The 24,609-nt window shown below is 38.1% G+C and overlaps 1 protein-coding gene across 25 annotated transcripts in view; it reads left to right on the forward strand.

Moving 5' to 3' along the window:
- Positions 1–24,609, forward strand: part of Npas3 (neuronal PAS domain protein 3) — an 824,148-nt gene that overhangs the window by 245,774 nt on the left and 553,765 nt on the right. For 16 of the 25 annotated variants that reach the window (XM_030246749.1, XM_030246750.1, XM_030246751.1 and 13 more), the window contains one exon: positions 7,235–7,479. In XM_030246749.1, the coding sequence (XP_030102609.1) occupies positions 7,235–7,479 (245 nt within the window). Of the gene's footprint in view, positions 1–7,234; positions 7,480–7,590; positions 7,642–24,609 lie in introns of all 25 variants that reach the window. The other 9 variants (XM_006515941.3, XM_030246748.1, XM_006515942.3 and 6 more) reach the window with 1 other exon arrangement.

The raw sequence follows: 24,609 nt of genomic DNA on the forward strand, positions 1-24,609 counted from the left end.
ACTTTACGAAACGTTAGCAATCAGATGTTTTTTGACGCTGCTTAGAAGCAATCAGTTTCAATATTTTCTTACATGTGGAGACACAGTGGTCATGTCACATGTTAAATTTGAAAAATAAAGCAGGAGTGAAGGTCAGACTGATTTAGCACATCAAACAGTCTTTGTCAGCCAAGCTTAATATATCCTGAGTTTGTGGAACAAATGAAATTTTGCTGCTGTTACACTTTGCTTCCAAACAACCATTACAACTGGTTTCATATATTGTGTGTGCATCAGACCATCAAGCTGTGTGTCTCTACTGACGTGTTGCTGCGGCAATGATCTACAGTGGCAATCTGCCATTTATATAAGGGCAAAATGTGCATCTATATTTAGTTGTGAAATTGGCCTATTATACTCCTGATGTTTACAGAGGCTAACATAAATTAATGATGACAGCTATGAGCCGTGCATTAGTTAAGCAGCAGAGTTCTTACCTTGAACTTGAAGGTTCCAGTTTTAACATCTAGTATAGACTACCCTGCTTGCTTCACGTGCTAAATGAAGATTTCTGAAATGATTGCCGTCTCTTGAGCTCTGAAATACTTCCATTGGTGGACTTTGTTGTTCACACTCTCACCAGGTAATAGTTTCCTATCCATTTCTCAACTGTACTACCTTGCATTTACATCTATTCTAAAATTACACCCAAAAGAGCTTATTCTGCAGCAAACGGATTTGCTTGACTTTGAATTCTATGTGATGTCAGTGTGGGGAGGGCTGTTTTACTAATTGTAATGAAGGAAGGACCAGTGTGCTTATGGGGCCTCTATTGTATGGTTTTCTTGAAAGGCCCTCTCATTCAGCTCATGTCAGGGCAAGTGTAGGTACTGGAGTAGCTGTGGACTTTACCATTAACTATGGCCAGAGATCTGACAAGTGTGCAGGTGTTCAAAGGTTCATGAGTTAAAATGCTGAAGCCTTTGATGAATTTTTGATGGCTGCATTTTTAATACAGGTCTACCTTCTTCCTTTGAGGCTGCATGGCAGATTAATTGATAAATAGGAGTCTGTAGTTCTGGGTCCTCCTAAGCAAAACAAGTAGGAAAATCCATAAAATCTTGCCTGCCTGGCTCCTTAGAAGTACCTTAAAAAGGCAAAATTTAAAGCCCTTTCCTCTGCTCCTTTCTGCCTCTATAGGGGGATAGCCAAACCCTGCCATGCTCTTTCAGAAAGACTACATATTAGATTGTAAAACTTTCCACAAAGTATTCAAACTGAGGCTTAGTGGCGAGGTTTCCGTGGAGAGGGGTAACATTGGACTGATAACATCAATAGCAAAGGAAATGAATCAAAACATTTACATTACAAAATACATTTTATCTTGATTATTATTAATATTGTTGTTATTTAATTTTTTTACAGTCCAGTGGTTATCCTCACCCAGTCTCCCCTCCTACTGTTCCTCATCCCCTTCTTCCCCACCCCATCTCTAAGAGGATACCCCCACTTCCCACTCCCACCCCACCAGGTCTCCCCACTCCCTGGGGCCTCTAGTCTCTCGAGGGTTAGGTGCATCTTCTCTCACTGAGTCAAGACCAGGAAGTCTTCTGCTATGTATGTGTCAGGGACCTCATATCAGCTAGTCTATGCTGCCTGGTTGCTGGCTCAGTGTCTGAGAGGTCTCAGGAGTCAGGATTAGTTGCGACTGTTGGTCTTCCTATGGGGTCGCCCTCCTCCTCAGCTTCTTCCAGCTTTTCCCTAATTCAACCACAGGGGTTCCCAGCTTCTGTCCATTGGTTAGGTGTAAGTATCTGCATCTGAGTCTTTCAGCTGCTTGTTGGGCCTCTTGGAGGGCAGTCATGCTAGTCTCATGTTTGTAAGCACCCCATAGCATCAGTAACAATGTCAGGCCTTGAAGTCTCCCCTTGAGATGGATCCCAAGTTGGGCCAATCACCGAACCTCCTTTTCCTCAGTCCCTTCTCCATTTTTGTCCCTGCAGTTCTTTTAGATAGGAACAATTCTGGGTCAGAGTTTTTGACTGTGGAAAGGAAACTCCATCCCTTCGCTTGATGCTCTGTCTTTCTACTGGAGATGGACTTTACAAGTTCACTCTCCCTAGTGTTTGGCCTTTCACCTAAGGTCCCTCTCTGAGTCCTGCGCATGCCTCACCTCCCAGGTCTCTGGTACATTCTAGATGGTCCATTCTTCCATTCTGCTTCCATTCTTTCTTCTGTCCCTCAGGACTTCACTCCTGTTTCTCCTGCCCCGAATACCTTCTTATGTTCCCCTTCCCCCCTCCCTGTCTCCTCTCCCAACCACGCCCATCCTGGCTTGTAAGAGCATGTCTCTGAACAGATCACTGCAGAGGAAGATAGTGTTGGTTTATTGTGTTTCCCTGTTGCTCTTCTGTGATTGTTGCTTATACTTTGTTGTTGTCCTTGTTGTTGGCCTTTACAGTTGTTTTAGTTCAGTAATAATTTTAACCATTGTAATGACTTCCAAACCAAAAGGAATCAATTTTGCATGTCTAGTGTTGATCATACTCAAAAGATATTGCTTCCTTATAATTTAATGAGTAACCAGTTCAAAGTTTGTAACCTTCCCTGTAATGGATAAGCCCAATAAGTGATTGATACTCATAGCTAGTTCCATGTGTCAGGAAACTGACAATGCCCTTTCTTTAACTGTGATTTGGTTCTTCTGTTTCCTCAGTTTCTGTATTAAATACAGTCTCTCAGTGTGACATGACTCTTGGTGAGGAGCTTGCAGGACAGAGTCATTCCTGGTTGTATGAGCTCTCCAGGGTCCTGGATTTGACCTCACTAGAACATTCAGATTAGCAAGCTTTGGAAGATATTTTGAAACAGTCTTACTTCTAAGAGAGCCTATGTGTTCTTTATAACTTAAAATTACCAAAATGACTATCACCATTTAAGGTTTCCTGCACATACTTTTCAATCTTCCTGAGTAATCTATGTCTCCATTATAAATGAGCACTGTGGACATTCAAAGAATCAAACTAGCCATGTGAAATTCAATTAGTCTACCATCACATGACTTATATGGTAACTATAAACATTTCATTAAAGTATTATTTCTAAAAAATAAGTGGCATCACCCCATTCTACAGATTAGAAAACCCAAGGCATTAAAGTTATCTTTATACAGTTAATAAGTACCAGAGCAAGGATTAACACCAAATATTTTGACTGAACATTTCTTGTTCTTCTAATAGGAACTGGAAATGTTTGCTTAGTGTTTCCCTCAGTTGGGGTGATTGGAACCATTTGAAAATTTGACAATTACTTACTGATCTCTTGAAAAATTCACACAGAAACACAACCTTGGTTATGATTTTTGGTAAAGAAAAAATGTATATGTATATAGAAAAATGATGTCTTTTGAACTTATTTGTTGATCTTGTTATTTGCTTGTGATGATCTTCTTTGCTGCACAGGATGGATCAGTCACCAGAGAGAGTTGATACTGTCACAGTCTTTGCTGAGGATTAATGGGCTCCCTGGTTCTTTTATCCAGAATCCAAACTGAGCTCAGTAGAGTTCTGGGATGACTATATCCAGGAAGCCAATAATTATGGACTGGAAGTTTTGTCATGTTTTTGATGGGAGAGATAGGCACTGTGGTATTTTCCTCCTATACAATCAATATATGCTGCTTCTGCATTTCAGAAATGCAGCCCAAATGTCCTGTCTAGAACAAAATATACAGAAACAAAGTTTATTTTAGGTTTTAACATGGTCCTTAATTCAATTTGAGAACTGATTACAGCTAGGCTCTACTTCATAAAGCTGAGCAGAGGATTAATCCGCAAAGCTGTGTTATTGTCTTAAGATCTTTAGTTTCATCTATTATACCAGAGTCTCAACAGCCATTATAATCCTTTGACTGTATTTTATTGCTGTTGCCCTCAAAACCAATTATTACTTATTATAGACACAGTGCTGCCATTCTGAAACTCTTCTGAACTATGGTGTATGCATAATGATGTGCTGTGGGAGTCATGGAAACCCTATATTATTAAGATAATGGCCAAGAACATGACTTCAGTAGAGGGGTCTATTGTGTGTTAGAGTTGAGGGAGCTAGTGTGAGAAGGTGGCAAAGAGAACAGGGAGGTAGTGTAGGAGCTTATGAAGGTGTGTGTGTGTGTGTGTGTGTGTGTGTGTGTGTGTGTGTGTGTGTACACGCGCTTGTTAATAACATTGGTCAGTGCTGGCATGGAAAAGTAAGTGAAGTATATTTAGACAAAGTGTTCATACATGTCAGTATCTATCTATTCTCCTTCCCTGAGGCTCAAAGGGTTGTGTCCCAATCAACCCATTGGAAGCTACTAGTTGGTCTTCTACCATCTTGCAGTTTGCTTCTCCTGATGACATTATTTTCTACTGTTTTAATTGAATTATGTTTTAACATTTTGCTTATTTTTTATTGTAGCCTAGACAAAGTATTAAATTCATATCTATCTATAGGTACCATGTATAATATTCAGCACATGTAGGCACTGTATAATATCTAAATCAGATTAAACATTTATCTCCTTAAAACTTCAGCATTTTTTGATGGAATCTTTCAAAATGCTTTCTTCCCATGTTTTTCTTGCACTGCCCTTTGTTGCTAGATACAGTCACCACACCAGGCCTGTGTACGCTGCCACTGTTTTCTTCATTCCCAGCCAACTTTAACTTAGTGCCCATCCATCAACCTCTTCCTCTTCATTCCCCCCTCTCCTAGCATCTCCAGCCCTCATGAGGATTAATTTTTCCCCTTGGTTTATTGACAAGCCTATTCATTAATATCAATTTCAGAATAATTGCTTAATCATCCACTTTGCTTTAGTTGCATGGAGAAATTTCTAGTGTAAATATTAGGAATATTAATTAGATAATGAATGAATTCATTTATGATCATTTGGGTGACAAGGAAAATTACACATAAGATCCATGTAAAGCTGCCTTCCAAATTGGCCTCCCTAGTTATGACCTAGTTGTAAAATGAGTCACTGATCCAAAATTGACCATAATGTGCTTTATTGTCATGCACAGTTAAACAAAAGAAACTTGAATTAGTTAATGTATTAAAAGTTGAAACTTTCATATAAAAAATTTAGATTCTTTTTGAATCTAGAAATGGCATCACTGGGATTCTGGCAACATGAGTGGGCCACTCATGTGCTGAAATCATGTGTTTTCTCTTGGTTGGGGTGGTTGGCCTTCAGTTCCCTGGTTTTCTTTACTTACTAAAAGTCCCTTCCTTCTCCTTAAAGGCCCTAAAAACCCCTGCTCTAGAACTTCATCATAAGCACTTACTGCAACAAGAAAATGTCAGTTTAACCCTCCTTCGAGAGCTGTATTTAGTTATTAGAACATAGTAAAGAAAAGCAATAAACTCCAAGCACTGCACCATCCCCTGCTCATGTGTAGTGCAAACAACCTAACCAAACCGAACCAAACCAAATCAAACTGAATCATAACAAAACAAACGTGGAAAATCCATGGTATTCTTGGCATAGCCCACTTAGCTGTTGCCAGGTGAACTAGCTGTACTATGCAAAGGGAGACCCAAGATCTTCTGGTCTAAGATCTTTGCCTGGATCCTGGATATACCTACACTGTGCACTATATTAATGCATCTGTAACTTACATAGTTTTCAATAATCTAATACTAAACATTTGTAGATTCTAATAAACTGATCACAATGTTGGGAAGTATGTGATGTAACACAATTTTCCTTATAAGTTAGTCATGTTTCTGCCTGAAGTTATCACCTGAATCACTTTGCAGGACAAACGCTCATTACTTAAATGATCCGAAATGATAGCATTAGTTGCCTAATGCATACTTATTATTAAATAAGATATGCATGTATGCACGCATACATACATATTTGTATGTATTTATTTACTAACCACATGAGCATATGTGCTGCTTGGGCTATTAACCCAGCAACTACCATGCATGTCTTAAATTAAGCAGATATTCTGTAAGATGTTGGGGTATATGAAGAGCATGAGTTTTTCCACTGTAAACAATCCATGGCTGCTATAATGTGGTTTGGAAGATTCTTCTTCTCTTTTTATTTATGGAAAATGGAGCCATAGTGCTGAAACAGTTTTGATTTCTTTCTCTACACTTCCTTCCTTACATCCTCCCTTGTTGCTCTTTTTCCTTTCCGGGAATCCAGGATATGGATTGAAACATTTAAAACGTCTCCGTTCAGTAATAGATAGTCACCAGTTATTTTTATGAGTTCCTTGATGCTGCACATATGACCCAGTTTAGTTATCACTGGGGTCTGAGCTGGAATACATTGCTCATCAGATACAAAGCAGTGAGAGTGGCTTAGGGGAGCCAGGTTTCCCATCAGACTCTCACATAAGGCTTCGGTGGTGCCAGATTTGGCTCTCAGCCATGTGAGCCACACTTCAAACAGAAATGCACATGAATAGTTAAAGGGAAATCCTGGATTCAACCTGTTGCCTTCTCTGTGAAGTAATATGTCTATAATGTCTATAAATTTTAATAACCCAGACAGCTTATTTTTCAACCTAAAACTCATGCTATCAGGAAGTTTGGCTGGGGGTGGGTGGGCGCAGTGCATTCTCTAGTGTCTCTGAGACTCTATCTCTATGCTAATGCAGGCCCCCTTGTATGAAGTTATAGTGTTCTCTTATCAAGGAACATCACCACCTTTTACAATCTATATTTTCAGTGTGAAAGTGTGGAGATCCTTGTAGAGGTCTAAGAACACTGGAGCATTATCTGTTGATTCTGCCAAAGTGGCTTACTCTAGTGTTTACCTTTGTTCTCCAAGATGATAACTGAAACAAAAATTACAAAGTGTTTCCTTTGGAGGTTAAAGTTTCTAGTGGTAATAAAAGTTGAATGAAGCAAATCTTGAGAATCAGTATAGGAACACAACCGTACAAGTTGAGACTTAAACTGCTTATGGCTATAACACCGTGCCTCACTTGTAAGCCTTGTGTCTTAGAAACAAGGGCTGTATCTCATTCTCTGCACAGCTGGAAGACGGAAGTGTTGTAACAAGCAAAACACGATTTTATTAGTTATAACTATGTTTGTGACAAGTGGCCACCATAGGCATTACTTGAAATTCATCTAACTATGGCTCTTGAATTCTGGATTAATTTTTGTCTATTTTGGGTGGGAAGGAGATAGAAGTTAAAAATCAGAATCACATGTTCTAAAGCATTTCCTACCTTTTTGTTTTCAGTTTACAAGCACTGAGAAAGGAGAAATCCAGAGATGCTGCTCGATCCCGCCGGGGAAAAGAAAATTTTGAGTTCTATGAATTGGCCAAGCTGTTGCCTCTTCCTGCCGCCATCACCAGCCAGCTCGACAAGGCATCCATCATCCGACTTACAATTAGTTATCTCAAGATGAGAGACTTTGCCAACCAAGGGGATCCTCCATGGAACCTGAGGATGGAAGGCCCTCCACCAAACACCTCAGTAAAAGGTAGGTTTTAGGCCACTGCTTTGTCTGGATTATGGTGGTCTGTCTGTGTCTCTGGAATGAAATGTTCACCAGCATCCTCTCTTCTTTTCCTGCATATCAAATCCTTTAAAGGGATTCAAATGTGGAAATCTGAACTCTGCATGAGAAAGACACCATGTGAAGGTGACATAACTCTCTTCTATTTCTATTTTGTTTTAGAAAAGTCTGCCCACCTAAACATTCTTTTACATTAATTAAGATCTTATAGGAGTCAGGATGAAATAATTTACATATGTGTTATGATTTAGGATGAAATAATTTACATATGTAAATGTGTGGGGATCATGGCTCATAGGTAAGAGCTAATGTGTTTTGTGTTAAGTGAACAAAAACAGGGAGAGAGCAAGACCCAACCAGAGCAGGTGGTTTTGAATTCATGACTTTATTGACTTTGAAAATCAATCCATCTATTAATTTTTCATGTTTCTCTATGGACACATTAGCTGAAACTTATGAATATAAACATATATTTGTTTTTCAAATCCTTTACATAGTTATTCTTAAAGTTATTTTTAAATAGTAGGTCTGCCCCTCTGATGATTAAATTTTAGAATTTTCTTGTTTCCTGAAACTTCTAAAAATTGAGGGCATTTTTAGTGTTCAAATATGCATGGATTAATTGATGTATATGTGGTATTGGCCATTGATTTTCTTTTCTTAAGGGTGATTATTTGTAGTGGATGGCCAAAAATCTTGAGATTCTCATGTCCTAACATATAAGGAGCCTTTGCAAGCATCAAATAAAAACAGACTAAGGAGGTGTAGATAATCTATCCTGTAGGCAAAAGGCAGATTAAGTTCTTTCCTTAAGATTTATTTTTATTATTTTAATTGTATGTATGTATATGTGTCTCTGTGGGGCTATGTACATGTAAGTGGGGGTGCCCTAGAAGGCAAGAGGCCTTGGACCTTCCTGGATCTAGAGTTTCAGGCAGTTGTAAATTTCCCAGTGAGCTGGAAACCAAACTCAGGTCTTCTTAACTGATAGGACATCTCTAGCTCTATTTTTTTATTGTGGGCTTCAGGGTAAGACAGGGTCTTATTATATAGACCTGGCTGTTAGGGATCTCACTGTGCAGACCAGGTTTTCAGACTCATGGAGATCTGCTTATCTCTGCCTACCAAGTGCTGGGGTTAAAGGTTTATGCCACCATGTCCATCTGAAATAATTCTTAGGTGATGTCATATTGCCAGCTACCACTGAAAAAGTCCTTGTAGCTTTGGCTGGTGAGGTGCTATAACCTTTTATTTGAATTCTGATCAAAATGAAGCATCTATTTTGACCGTGATTGTTTGTCATTGCATGCTAAGAGCTGTGATCACACATATGTGAATCACTTAGTTTGCAAATCCCTAATTACAAGCCATGACCTTAGAAACTCTCTAGTGCTCAGAGTATTCCAACATGATGCCATAATAAGAAAGCTTTGTTGCATGCCTATTCTTATATATTAAGAATAATATATAAACTTATATTAAGGTGGCATACATAGGGAGATATACATAGGGATGTGTGAAAAATAAGTGAATTTTGCATATAGGCCTGACTCTTTTCTTTCAGATATTTTATGTATATGTAAGCATTCCAGCAGCTGAAATCTGATATTTCTAGCTGCCAATATTTTGGATAAGAAAGACAGATGTCATCTGTACTTAAGCCGTGTGTTCTTAGGAGAAAGGGGGGTTGACACAAAGTCCCACTTCTAACCAAGAAGGTGTTTGCATTGGATACCAGCTAGGAAAGGGAAAATGAGGTTTTTTTGTTTTGTTTTTTGTTTTTTGTTTTTTTTTCTGAAGGAGTACTACTGAGTATATCAGCCCAATGTGGAGAAACAACTGGCCAACACAAAATGGACTCCATGCTTTTGTGTGCCCCCCCCTTGTTGTTTGTTTATCTTTTTTTTCTTTTTTCTTTTCTTTTGTTTTGAAGTTAGATGGGTAGGGAGTTCAGGGAAGAGGAAAATTGATTAAAATATATGAAAAATATTAGATAATATAAAAGAATTGTACTTGGTTCGAGAGAGGAAAATTAGAATTTGGATTTCTTTATGTTATTTTCCTGTTGAGCAGGGCTGACAAAATTTCCTATAAGGAAACTTAGAGTAAATATATTTGGCTTTGGAATTCACTCAGCCCTACTCTCACCAACACACACCCAAAGTACCCCTCATGGGTAGGATGTCAACATGACAAAAACTGAACACACATTCCTGTTGGCTGTTCTGCCTTGGAGAATGTAGATTATCAACTTGCTGACATAGGAATGCATGTCCTAGATACCAGCGTAACCCTGAAATTTCACAAAAGATTTGTATATAATTCTAGTGCATGTGTGTTGGATAAATTGTTTACTCTAGTTCAGGCATGATTATTTTTATGTTTCATCCATACAATGTAAAAGGAACTGATAAGTTTGTTGAGTCAGGAACTACACAGCATAAAACTATATTATTTAATTTTATATAAATTGATAGACTGGACTTATATTTATTTACTTAGCACAACTATAATTTGCTTCTGTTTTGAATGAGTTTAAAACAGAAAAGGCTCTCTTGGTAGGGATGGCAGCCCAAATAGACAAAAGAATGATGGATCTTGCTCATTCTGTTCTTGTATGATGAAACAGCGTAGGTTTGGAACTATGGTCTTTTTCAGATGTGTACTTTTAGATCATATAGAAATATTGACTTATTTTACACAGATAAGAGATGAGTTTGCAGTGGACTCATATAACAGATCTAAGACCAGAGTTAGTGCTATAAACAACGTTCATTTTGTGTCATAATTATCAAACATTCCAGGTGAGAATTTTGTCAGGCATAGACTGTAACTACTAATTGATTTTTCACTGTGTGGCTTTCAGTCAGTTCAGCTCTGTAATTACCTGTTATGATTAAGATGGGTAGGAAGATAGAGCATGGTCACATCCCCCATGTGTGTCACAGTCTATGCCAGGGTGCGAGGTATCACTCATGGCAGCAGGAAGGCTGGGATGGTTGCTGAGGAGACTACAAAGAGATAACACATCTTAGTTAATGATTGTGGTCCAGCATGGAAATTGATACATGTTCACTGTTAGTAAACTTTCGATAGACGAGAGCTGAAGATGCAAGCTCAGTGACTCCATCCTGTCTACACTGGCTCTCCAGTGTCTCTGGGATGCAGGATCACTTCCTACAAGCTGGCACTGGTGTAGAATATGCACACAGCTTATTGCTTTATTCTAGCTCTTTAATGCAAAACTGCTACTCATTTCGATCAAATAGTCATGAAACAACAACATCAAAAGAAATTCATTTTAATTTATTAAGGTCTTCTATATTGTGCCCTTGAAGAAGTTCATATGGATAAACAAGCTTGTATAAATAGCCTGCAGCATCCTGTAAAGTACAGTTCATAATCCAACAATAAAACAGACAGACATTATACTTTGAGCCTCTCCAGACAGCCTCTTGAATAAACCTTAAACCTAAAGGCATTTTGAAATTTATATGAAAAGTACTCACACCATGTAGGCAACATTTTTTAATGTGATGAGTTGATCATGCTAATAATTAAATTTCAAAGCTGAAATTTAAATTTGTCCCACACAAGTATGTAGAATTTTAATCATTTTAATTTGCTGCCTCTGAAAGGTCTTTTACTCTGCCCGGCATTCATCACATCTTTTCTTAGCAGTCTATAAAGGTTGATGAGTTTGTTGTGTGATGCCCATTGTATACAGATTATTACAAGTTATGCTTGCAGGGAGAACACTCAGGTGACAGTGTGTAATATGTCCCGAGTCAATTACTTCATGGAAATGATATGTTAAGCAATTGGAAGGCAACAGATAGTTTTTTTCTATTATTTTAGAAATATCTGTATTGTTATAGTACAGATCAAGTCTACAATGAACATTATGCATTATTCACGAAATGACCAGGCGTTCTCGGCAGTGTTTCAGCTAAATAACTGATGATTGTAACCTTTAGAGAAATCTCATTGTGGTGACTGTTGGTAAATCACTTCTCCATTCATAGTAATCTCTATTTAGAGGCTATCTAGAAGCCATTACATCTTTTATTAATCTTAAAAGCAATAGCTGCTGATTTGACATTTACTAAAACTAGATAAATTTTCTATCTTCCTAATATCATGGACTTCAGTCAATTTTTGGAGTATGTCTCTTGCAACTCAATTAATCTGAGGATATTTGCCATTGTACACCTAAGTTTTATTTCAATTCAAACATTCCAGAGTTTTAAATGATAATTTGCCTGCGTGTGTGGCAGGGAATGGTGCTGAATATATAAAATGTATGGCAGCCTTAGTCTCTGCAGAGGAGCAATTGGAAAACAGGAAGACAGCTGCTGATTAAAGAGCTTTTCTATCTTTATAAAATTTTACTGCAAAGAGTCTCAAGAGATGCTTCATCAGTGAGGAACATTAGTTGTTCTTGCAGAGGACCCAGTTAAATTCCCAGCACCCACATGGTAGCTTGCAACCATCTCTAATTCCAAACTCAGGGGACCCAACATTCACTTCTGGCCTCCATGTGAGCCATGCATGCATGTGTTGAAGAGTCATTATTGGAGATGAAGTACTCATGCATGTGAGGAGAAACTGACAGGGCTCTACTTAAACATGCTATCTGGCCTTATTCAAATGCCACACTCCTATGTAAACAGTGGTTCCTAGCATACTCATTTAAAGTAGTCATGTCGAAAGGATGGACTATTTAAAGACTACCCCACCAGGGGATCCATCCCATAATCAGCCACCAAATGCAGACACTATTGCATATGCCAGAAAGATTTTGCTGAAGGGACCCTGTTATAGCTGTCTCGTATGAGGCTATGCCAGTGCCTGGCAAATACAGAAGTGGATGCTCACAGTCATCTATTGGATGGAACACAGGGCCCCCAAGGGAGAAGCTAGAGAAAGCACCAAGGAGCTGAAGGGGTCTGCAACTCTATAAGTGGAACAACAATATGAACTAACCAGTACCCCCAGAGATCTTGTCTCTAGCTGCATATGTAGCAGAAGATGGCCTAATCGGCCATCACTGGGAACAGAGGCCTCTTGGTATTACAAACTTTATATGCCCCAGTACAGGGGAATGCCAGGGCCAAGAAGCGGGAGTGGGTAGGTAGGGGAGCAGGGTGGAGGGAGGTTATAGGAACTTTCGGGATAGCATTTGAAATGTAAATGAAGAAAATATCTAATAAAAACAAACAAACAAACAAATAAATAAATAACAATAAAGTAGGCATGTAAAGCAATGGGTACAATAATGAGTAGTTTTAGTTTTAGAAGAGGTATGGGCCTTCTAAGATGGGCTGAGCATGTCTTCTGAGTCTACACAGCTGGGACACCTTTGTTATTACTGTCCCGGCATGTTGGTGTATGCTCATAAGCATTTGCTTCTAGCAGCTGACCATCATGTTAGGAGGCAAGATGTTCATCCCCTTCCTTAGAAACCTTGGAAGATGAACGTTAGTTTGTCACTCTGAGCTCGGGCCTGTGTCATCCCTTGATTGTCTTTTCACATAGGCAAGGGTTTCAGGACCAAGAGTGAATTCTTGTTACATTTGGAGTAGACGCTTCCTTAGAAATGGACAAGCAAGTTTAAAAATAGAAACTTGGCACTTACTTGGCACTTGTTCTTGCCTCTGTTATCTTCAGGAGATTGCAGGATTCTTTCTGATATCTAGTTCCTTTTGCCTCAATCCAAAGTTGCTTGTGGCACCAAATGGAAACATATCCAGAGGCGGGGCTGTCAGTGCTTATTGCTGTTTGTTTGAGCAATGTGTGCCTGGCCTTAGTACCCAATGGAAATATAATATTATGTAATTGTTGTTCTCAGGTATTTTTCTAGGAAGCTTTTTTAGTGACATACTACTATTCTTTTCTATGTGTATCTGAGGTTACAGTTTTCGTGAAGAGGTCATTTAAAAACTAATCTTTGATTTGACTTGATTTCATGATTGGACAAGGAATGTATGCATTGCCCTCCTTGCCCAGGTTCATTCTCTCGTAGTGGGGAGAGCAAGATATTTGACAAGTGGGGGCAAAATGATGGGGAAAAATATATTTCTAAGATTCTTTTGGAGTTTCACACTATTGTGAAAAGTTTGTCTAAATATGTGGACTGTGATATATGGAATCAGAACATAATTTAGCATGAAAATATTGTGTGATATGTTTAAGTTTTGTGTGTGTGTATGTACATGTGCGAGTGTGTGTGAGCATGAGAGTGTGTGTATGTGTTTTGCTATATGTCACTGTTTGACTCATTGGCCCCATTTCTTGTGTATATGTTGTGACTGGACATCTAGAATTATCTTCAATCCCATACCCTGAAGGAAAGCTTATTTGGAAGAATTATCACTGAGAATGTGTGACTCTCAAGGTGTGCTTGTCAGTTACTTACAGGGAAGAAGAACTGATCCTATCTTCATAGTGCAGTGGTTCATAAATGGTATAGGGCCACTTATACTATCATGAATTGAGTCAGAGTAAGGCAAGTCCATGGCCAGCAACTCTCAGTGGACCTCTTTTGGAAGCTACCATGAAGAATCATGGAAAAGACATGGATACATGATAAAAGCACAGGACTTACTAGAATATTCTCTCCATGGTATTGTTTCTAGTACTTTATTCTTGTCTTCTGGATTTGTTTTTGCCAAAAAGGAAAATTGGATACTTGGAGGGGAGGGGGGCATTTCTGGAAATGTGAGCACAAAAATGAACATGAGCTCAATCTGCCCTCTCTCCACTATCATCTCATTTTCCAATAGCAATCAGTGCTGCAAGCCATCTATGTATGTTTTATATATGTCACTATTATACTAAAATGTCCTCCTTGTAGAAACACACACACATTCATACTCACAGACTCCCCTTTCCCTCCCTCATCTAGGACAAGTACCATGGCTGGCATTCCCATAACAAAAGTCACCAAGAGAATATTGGAACACATTCACTTTAACCAAATTTTATGTGACCCTGAAAGCCTTCAATAAAAAAGACATAAACACATGCAGAAGACTATTTATTCTCATTTCCAGTCTCAGTAAAGACTGGACAGCACATATGGATATGACTAGATGATATGACATGCCTTATGTTTTTAGATTCCTCTAGATTCTTCTCAGCCTGTCTGTTCAACATGGGGCACAGGGAAAGCCACCTGCCACTGAGAGACTTTGGAGAACAAAGGGCAATGAAGGCCAGAGAGAACATCTGTTTTCTAAAGCTTTTGTACTCTTGTTCATGTTAAAGTTTTGTGCTTTGAAATTTGTTTCCTGAGTTCACTATAGCTGGTGAGTTTGGTGTGTTCCTGTTCAGCTTTTGATACCCAGTCCATATGTCCCATTCTTATGTAAAATTCTCTTCCTCCTGAATCATTAGCAATCTTTGTGAGGCACACTGACATTTTTTCTGTCACTTTATTGTTAGCCTATCCTTTATGTACTTTTATGTACTTGCCTGTGGACTAGGGCATAAGATCATTGAAAGCATTGTCTGGCTCCTTTTGTTCATTTTAACAGCTAAGAATGCTGCTTTGTACCTGGAAGAGTACTGAGTCCTGCTTTAGAATTGAATTATAGTAAAGATTTCTGTTTTCACACTTAAATAATACTCATCGAATGCTATGTTTGAGCAGCTGTGGGCAGGTGAAAATAATAAAAGTGGAAGAATAAAAAGAAAAAATAGGAAAACTGGAGGGAGAACAATGGTTATAGTGTGAAATCAAAGGAAAAGTAATTTGGGTTGTAGAGCAGGCATGAGAGGGAGTGGAAGTTCTTGCATGAGCCCTTGTGATCCCATTGGCTTACTCACAGATGCATGGGGAGGAGTGGAAAATCCCAGTCTCACAATGCCCACAAGAACCAGTGTAACCTGAAGTCTGGTCAGCAGATTTTTGTCTTTTCTCATATTTAATTTAGTGCTCCACATTAGAGTGTTCACATTTTCTAGAAGGAGAAGGAGAGGGAGAGAGAGAGAGAGAGAAAGAGAGAGAGAGAGAGAGAGAGAGAGAGAGAGAGAGAGAGAGAGAGAGAGAGAGAGGGAGAGAGAGGGAGAGAGGGGGAGAGGGAGAGAGGGAGAGAGGGAGAGAGGGAGGGAGGAGGGGGAGGAGGAGGAGGAGGAAGAGGAGGAGAAGGAGGGGAAGGAGGAGGGAGAGGAGGAGGAGGAAGAAGGAGGAGATCTATCTATCTATTCATCCATCCACCCACCCATCCATCCATCCATCCATCTACTTTCTAATTTTGAATTCAAATTTTGTAGAAAAGATTTATCAATTAGTATCTTCTGAGATGGCTCAGGTTTCTTGAAGCTGTGTATTATTAGTATCACAACCTATGTACTTTCACTTTGTATTTGCTAATATCTCTGTCTTTTATTTTACTTTATTCCCCTCAACATAAGGATATTTTATATCTCTATCATGTCTTGGACTAAAAATATGACCAGCACACATGAGCACATGGAAACATGTACATGAATACGCATACACATTTTCCCACTGAAGTCTTTTAAATCTGTTTTGATCATTGCGATTTGAAAAGATGTAATCATTACAAATCAGAGTCTAAAAACAAAGCACAGAGTTTTGTAAAAATGTAGCATCCACAGACTAGGTCCCTGGGACTGTATATGTTTGTTATTAACTTTTACTTTCTTGGCATAACTTTAAGGCACACTCTTGTATTCTTTACATTTGACTTTGAAAATCTACTGGTTCCTAAATAATGTCATGCATCGGTCATGGCACCCTGTGGCACTATCTTATGCTGTTTGGTATCCACTTATTTAGTACTTTCAAGTTTCTGTGCTCTGTTTTGTAAGACTGGAAGTCTTGAATATGCTTTTGTTGGCCCTATAACCTCTTGCAAAGCATAATATATTGTTTCAGCACTCTGTGGATAACAATATTTCATGAGCATAGCAAAGAGTCACCTCTGACTGCTTTATATGATTGAAATTGTACTATGACTTTAATTTCCCGAAACTGCTTCCTAGATACTGTGCATAAGTCTTAGCTGTGCCTTAATAAACATGTGGTGACCTCTACCTATGAAACTAATGTGGCTTTGAATACTGATTGGCTACAGCTTTTCACATCATTTTTGAGTCTGCAGAATGTCAATAAATGCCAGAACCTAGGCCAAAAAGGAGCGTAAAGAGAATTTTTTGATCTATATTTTTTAGAAGCCAGGCTTTTATCCCATTCTTGTTTTGAAAAAGAAAGAAAGAAAGAAGGAAAAAAAGAAAGAAAGAAAGAAAGAAAGAAAGAAAGAAAGAAAGAAAGAAAGAAAGAAAGAAAGAAAGAAAGAATTTGAGAGAAGGTAGAAAGAAGTTCAATGACAAGATAAAGTGATTACTGATCAGTGGCCTGTAGCTCTTTGTGTATGGGTGGCTCTATCAAGTTTCTTCCCCCCATTTTAACATGACTGTTGATGTCGTTATTTGGATCTTACTTGGGCAGCCACGTGTATAGCTAGATTGCTATTTCAAGAAGGCACACTCTCACTCTAGACTTCCAGGACCTCTGGATCATGAACCCTTCTCCTCTTCCACGATGTTCTCTGAGCCTTATCTGCAGGAGTTATATTGTAGGTGGATCTAGTTTGGCATGGTACCTACTCTCAGTTGTCTGCTCTATTAATGACTGCTGAGAGAGGGAGAATCAGTCTTCCCCTGGGATAAGTCCCTAGCTTATCCCATATAGAATGGGTAAGCCCTGAAATCGTCTGTATATATACAAACAATATGAAATGACCTCAGCAGTTGTATTTATGCATCCATATGATGTGTCTATGGATATAAATGCAACAGTAATAAAAGAGAAAAGGGGAAAAACAAAGTAAAGAATGAACTTGGGAGTAAAAATCTGTTTGGTACACTTTCCTGCATGATTGTGACTTTCTGTTTTGACCTTGTTACAACTCGTTAACATCTCTTCTCTACACTGACAGTGCATGTACACATATGTACACATATGGGGCTCATGCATGTACCTGTGGTTTAGCCCATAGGTTGCCAGTTCCTACCTAACCCATTACAATAGTTAGGGACAGTGATCATTATTTTTAAAGAATCGTTTTTATAGGATCTTAGTACAAATTGTACAGATTGATTCATATTTAAGGTATAACAATGCAGTGTTTGGTTTTGTTGTATTTTAATGTAAAAAATACTGGAATGTATTTTTAAAGCAACATTCAGAGTTGACATGTGTTAATATACCTGTATACTATGATAATCAGTAAATAATTTGTGCTCAAGCCAGAGGTGTGGTGTGTCATATATTTTGAGGTAAATATGGTTGTAATAAATTTTTCTGCATTTGAGGTAGCTTGGCTTATTTTCACTGCTTTTAAAATTTAATGTAGTAATAATTAAAACATGGGCTTATTTTGATAGCATTCTCTGGAGATTATTAGGGAATTAAAATGAAAATATTGTATATGAAACCTTTTCTTTTTTACTTAAATTGTTTATCAAACAACTGCTTGTTTAGGTTAAATACTTTTGACTTGCCTCACCATATAATTTATTAGTTTTCTTTATAATTGAACTGGTTGTTTAAATCCTCATGTGATTGTAGCTTTCATGATACAATTATTAGGAAGAAGACATTTAGAATTGTTCATCAATAATCCAGTATCAGAGCTTGGGTGGTATAGTAGCTGATTAGCATGAAAAATTTTGGGTTCAGTCCTCTGACTTGCAATAATAATAATGATTATTATTAATATAACAATAGTTATTATTATTTATAACTATAGTTATATTGGCTATAATAGTAGTTATTCTTATTATACCTGCAGTGTTGGGGATCAGGCTCATAGCCTTGCATGTGCTAAGTAGATATTCTGTCACTGAGCTACATCCCTAGCCCAAGACTCCAAAGCTGCTGTTATCACACTGACTTAGATGGGCAAAGCTAACGTGATCTTTTGCAGATAGAATTTCACACATTTCTAAAACCATGCCAAAATGAAGAAACAGGATTGAATCGGATAGCAGGATTTAACTTTAGCAACTTATTATACTCAAGAAATAAAACATTGTCTGTAGAAAATAGCTCCCTTGGTCTTTTCCTCATGTCCCCTGGGATCTGTTCTTTACAAAGTCCTCGCCAAGTTCTCCATGTGTGAATGTTACTGTGTAAATGCCTAAAAGACACCAACATGCAGTGAGTTCCTTATCATCACGTCCCAAAGCAGTCTAGAAACAAAACAACAACAACAACAACAACAACAACAAACCCTGGTGCTGTCTGGTAATTAAAGCACATCACTCATATATAATTTTACAGTTTGAAAAATAAGACTATGTTGAATATCAGCACTGATGATAAAAACAGACTGTGTACACAGTTTGGGTTTTATATAAATACTTTAAAATATTGGCTTTCTTCTGTAAAAATAGATGAATACTATCCAGGTTTTTACAAGAATTTTTAGCGTAAAAGCAAAATTGCTCTCATTTTCCGTGTTGAAAGGAGGCATGAAGAGAGAGCATAGGAAAGCATAGGAAGTGTGGTATGTTCTAGGGAGGCATGACAGGAGGCGTGAGACTGATGTAGGCAAGCCTTATTTGGGGGAGTTTTGGGGAGAGGGGCTGCAGACAGGGACAAGGTGATACTGGCTTAGCTGACACCTGACCCATAGTGTTTTTCCCTGTTGATATGGCGCTACTGATGGTAGAGAAACATCCATGAACAAGTTGTTCCGGGTGGATCCAGTATTGCTTTCATGGGGCAGGCAATCAACCACAGCAACCAGACACAGCCTGCTGGTAACGGCTGCTCATTGCACTTGTTGCTATATGAGCTTTTTTCAGTTGGACACTGAGATCAGGACAGGGAGCCTTTGTAGGATATTTTTATTAGCTTGAACTATTATGATATACACTCTAATCTTTCTGGCTCAAACAATAGATTTAACATTCTGGATATCTAAACAACTAAGATTTGGGTATGGCATGCTCTCATTTTCAGAGAAGACCAACTTTCTGGTTGAGATGGAATGTGCTGGGAAGAGAGGGAGGCAAGGAAAGGTAATGGGTGTGCCCTTGTCTCATCTCACGAGCAGCAATACCATTTCTGAGGATCCCACCCTCGTGGCAAATGCTTCCCATAGCTTCAACCTCCACATACCATCACAGTGAAGAATTAGGCTTATTTAACATGTATTTGGAGGGAATATCCATTGAGTCGACAATATAGAGATTCAGCTGCTTGTGATGAAGGCACAGTCCACGTACCCAAAGCAGAGTATATGAATGTGTAGTAGTGATGAATCCACTCAGTCACCTCAGTGTGTCTTGAGAATGGCACAGCAAGTCTTGGTTGAGGGAATCAGGTGCTTCTAACTTCAAATCTCTGTTGTGAACAATATATACTTTATAACTTTAGCCCTCTTATCTGAAAATTTGAATCTGAGACTCTTGGCTGTTTAAGTATGCCTTCTCCTGAATGTCCAGGAGGCAACTTAATGAAAAGTTTGAATTTGTAGAGGAATTAGCAAGGAACTCCTGTTTTTGATTTGTGCTACATGCTAAGGTTTCTGTTTGGTTTTTATTATTGTATTATTAAGATATTCAAGAGAGAGTAAGTCAGGCATCAGGAAGAAGGTGGAATTTAATATGCACTATTTAAGAAGTAATTCAGATTCTAATGTGGAAACAATTAAATCATAATAGAGGAGAGAAAATTTTGTATTTCTTAAATGGCACAAGTTACTGAGGATGTTAAAACAATTTTATCAAAATAAGATTTATGAAGCTGCTTTGCAAATTGTCAGTATGTGTATATTTCATTGAGTTGATAAGAAAATAAAACAGTTTTTAAACATTTTATGCCTGAAATTCAACAGCCAATTTATTAAAATAATAATGAATACATGTGCCACCTTTTTTCTTGTGAGTTTGTCTAAATAGAAGTAATATTACTTGGGGTTTAGGATATTACTTTTTTGTCCATAAAATCAGATAATGGAAGGTATTATTTATATCAAAAGAGGTATAAAGTCTGAAGGAGGCAGCCTGTAAACTAGGTCTGAAAGGTTACTAGACTTTTTTTTTTGTATATGAGTAAGCATATTTTTAAAAATGTACAAATGGCGCTTTTTCAGCCAAAATGTAACCATTGACTAAGAAAGATATTACTAGAATTTTTATTTTCAGATGAAAATATTCAAGGTCTTAATTTTAGGTACTCATGGAAACTGTTTAATTTACCATGTATTTCTATTATCTGAGCATATCTCAAACAACTACCAGCATGAATCACACACTGTCCTTTATAAAGACAAACCAACAACTTGATGAACTATAATCTAGTATTTCCTTTCTGCCACCCTTGCTTCTAATAGATATAGACAAGTATCTTTTTAAAATCAGAACTCCTGGTATACATGGTTTCCTCAGCCCCTCTAATCCTAATACAGATAATATCACACCAGAGAAGGAACGCCATCCACAAGCAGGAATTCAAATGGCCTAAGCTCAAGGGCAGCCTGGGCCATGGCGGCTGAGACAAGCTGCCCCTGCACTTGGGATTTGCCCCTAAGTCACCACAGGCTGTGATTGAGAATTGAGCCTAGACAGCGTGGAAGTTGATGTCTTATACCTTCATTTCACTTAAATTAGTACAAAGGGAGGGAACAATTTTACTTCACATGTGAAGTCAGTCATTTCTTGGGCTGCTAGCTCCGTATTTTAGCAGAACAGCTGTTCTGTACAACATGGCTTTCTGTGAGCAGTATTTCCACTGTTCAGAAAGTGGCAGTCTGCCAAGACAGTGCCCAGACCAACCCCTAAACAACAACAACAAAAAAATCTCCTTTTGTCAACGACTCTAATAATTTGTACAATTGAGGAAAAAGGGGGGGGGGCGGTCCACAGCCTTTGCAGATGTGCATTTATGATGCTATTTTTAAGCAGAGGGCCATGAAAGAATAGATTCATACGAATTGTAAGTTGATCATTCATTTTATGCCTTTGGCTTCTGCTACTGCTAAAATTTTATTCTGTGTAAAGAAAACACAGCCAGCCTTGAAACAAGGTAAGCCAGAGTGTGACAAGATGGAATTTTTCAGTTTTGAACCTGTGATGCCCGCTTAAAAACAGAGCGCTGTGCAGTCTTTCTCCCACTCCATCTAAGGAGATAAATGCTACTTGCTGGGCTCCCCACAAAAGAAAGTTGCCATCCTTCAGCATTTTGAAGAAATAAACTCTTAATGAGCCTGCATTCGTTTACAGCAGTCCATTCTCTGAAAATGAGTTTAAGCGCTGTAGAAACCGCCAGAAGCACTTGCACAACCAACTTCAAATTAATATGTGTTAATTCTCTGTAACATAACATCAGAGGCACCAAGCCTGCTCGAAGCTCAGACACGGTGTCTACACTCTGGTTATAGAAAGCTACAGCCATGGGTACTTTTACCCCATTCGTGGAGTTAAGAAGACCAAATGAGTTTTATACATTCAAGTTCCCTAGAAGAGAGTTCTCAAACTTCTATGGACAGAGACAATCTCATCTAAGCTTTGTTTCATATTATGCTGGATGTGTATATGAGAGAATTGCAACATCCACCCCAGATTACTAAAAATGAACTTATGTTCTGAAATATGACATGGAATTTACTACAGACTCATTCTACAAGAGAGGAAACAGAACAGAAAGAACTAGAACTATGTGGCAATGACTGTGAGACAGATCAAGGTCTTAATCACACGCTGGAAGGACAACCTTTCACACATACTAATGAAGGGACACAGGTTATCATGGTAGGAAGTTACTAAAACTCACTTTATTCTTGCACTTAGAAATACTTCACAAAGTAGTTGCTTAAAGAAATCGATTTCATCTTTGAAATTGTTAACCGTGTATCTTTGAAACATTTCTCGAGTTTAATAAGAGTGAACAATGACACCTACAATTCTTGTCACCTGTGCTTGTCTGCAGTAAAGGTCACTGAGCTTTTTGAAATGATAAACCGCAGACGAATTGTCCACAGAATGTTTTATAAATGTTTACAAATCACATTTCTTATATGTTAGAGAACTTCTCTATGTTAAAGATTAATTGTGGCAATGGGTAGTTAGTCAAGTTTGTTTTTAATAAAAAGGTAGATACTTTTCTTCAAATAGACATGTGCTACTCTTTTAATTTTTTTAAAGATAAGAAATAGACCTGTATCTATAAATTATGATTTAAGGAATCAGAGAGACATAACTGTCCCTGTCCCAGCATGTGACTGATTTCACTGTTAATGTGATAATAGGGAGAGTATATATATGTATGTATGTGTGTATGTGTGTATGTGTGTATGTGTATATGTGTATATGTGTATATGTGTGTATGTGTGTATGTGTGTATATGTGTGTATATGTGTGTATATGTGTGTATGTGTGTATATGTGTATATGTGTATATGTGTATATGTGTATATGTGTATATGTATATATGTATATATGTGTATATGTGTATATGTGTATATGTGTATATGTGTATATGTGTATATGTGTATATGTATATATGTATATATGTGTATATGTGTATATGTGTATATGTGTATATGTATATATGTATATATGTATATATGTATATATAGATATAGATATAGATACACACACACATACACATTATATTTTCCAAATATATAATTGGCAGTTTGGTCCTTGGAGCCTACAAAGATTAGTGAACCTAACTGAGTACGCAGTCATGGAGAATACTGGGTATCAGTCGTCCCACAGTGGTCTAAGTGGCATAAAAAGAGTATTGTCTTTTCCCTTTGTAGGTTGAATACTCTTCATATATTCATGACTTTTTAATGCAAAAGATAAATATGAAAAGGATGGTACTTCATGATCCTTCTTAAGCTGAATGCAGGTGCTTTATAGTTGGCAGGTTTACCAAACAAAATACATTCCACTTGATCCATGTTCTTTGTAAAAGCTGAAGTATGTTAAAGTAGATCTAATATTACTGACTTCTGTTTAAGAAAGAAAACTAGCCTGAAATAATTTTAATAACATTTTATAACTATAGTTCATGATAAAGTTCTTATAGACAACTAGTTACTGGTATGGATTTTGTTTTGTCCAGTATTATCTCCTATCACATTCTAGCAGTATCCCCAGGTGGATTGAAACTGATAAGGAGACAGTTTCTTAGGTTGCAGACCGAGTGATGCCAGTGCCGTTATGTTTGTGAGCCTTGGCATAACTCCACTGACTTGTCTCTGGACATAGCTGATACTCTGCAGGGGATCTGTGCAGGAAAGTATGATTGCTTCTGGAGCGTCATCCCTACCATGGAGGACCAGTCACCAAACTACACTGAAACATTTGCTCCCTCACCCATGAACCTACACTAGGAGATCATAATTTGATCGGATGTTAAATCTGTTTGTTCTTCATGGATTTTTGGTAATTTGACATGGTACTCTGACATAGACAGTTTTCTGACGTTAACCAAACCGGAGTCAGAATTCCTCATGTTCACCAGTGCTTCGTTGAACTCATCCTTCGTTTGCTGTCCTTGCTTTGGAGCTGTGTCTGGGCAAAGCTTCTCTTCCTGTGCTGAGTGAAGGGTGCTGATGGATGCAGTTGGTGAGGTCTGAGTTCCCAGAGTGTCTCGCAGTCTCCTGCCTTGATATCCTTCTGCCTTCCAGCCTGATTTTCCTCTTCTCTTTCTGCTCCCTCTCTGAACTATTCCTTCGAGGTATTACAGTTAGTAATCTTGTTCAAGGATTTGCAGTACAAAATCGTCCAATAGTGGTAACATTTTAAATAATGACTAAGCAATGTTCAGAAGGGCAACCCATGTGAATAAGATGTTTAAGTACAGGTTTCTCTGAGATCTAAAGGTTTCTCCACTTCATTTTCTAGAGCATATAGTATTGGCTGGGGGGACATGGAGTGAAGAAACTCACTATTGCATTATGGGTCATTTCTGCCCACTGGTGTAAGAAGCCTGTCTGTATTGAATGGGCATGATGGGCCTCTGCTGCTGCTGTCAGTCATGTGATTTTTGAAACTAAAACCAATAACCTTTCAAAGGTAAACAAATCATGACAAATCCCACAGC

The sequence above is a fragment of the Mus musculus genome, chromosome 12 (genome assembly GCF_000001635.26).
Source record: "Mus musculus strain C57BL/6J chromosome 12, GRCm38.p6 C57BL/6J".
NCBI classification, from domain to species: domain Eukaryota; kingdom Metazoa; phylum Chordata; class Mammalia; order Rodentia; family Muridae; genus Mus; species Mus musculus.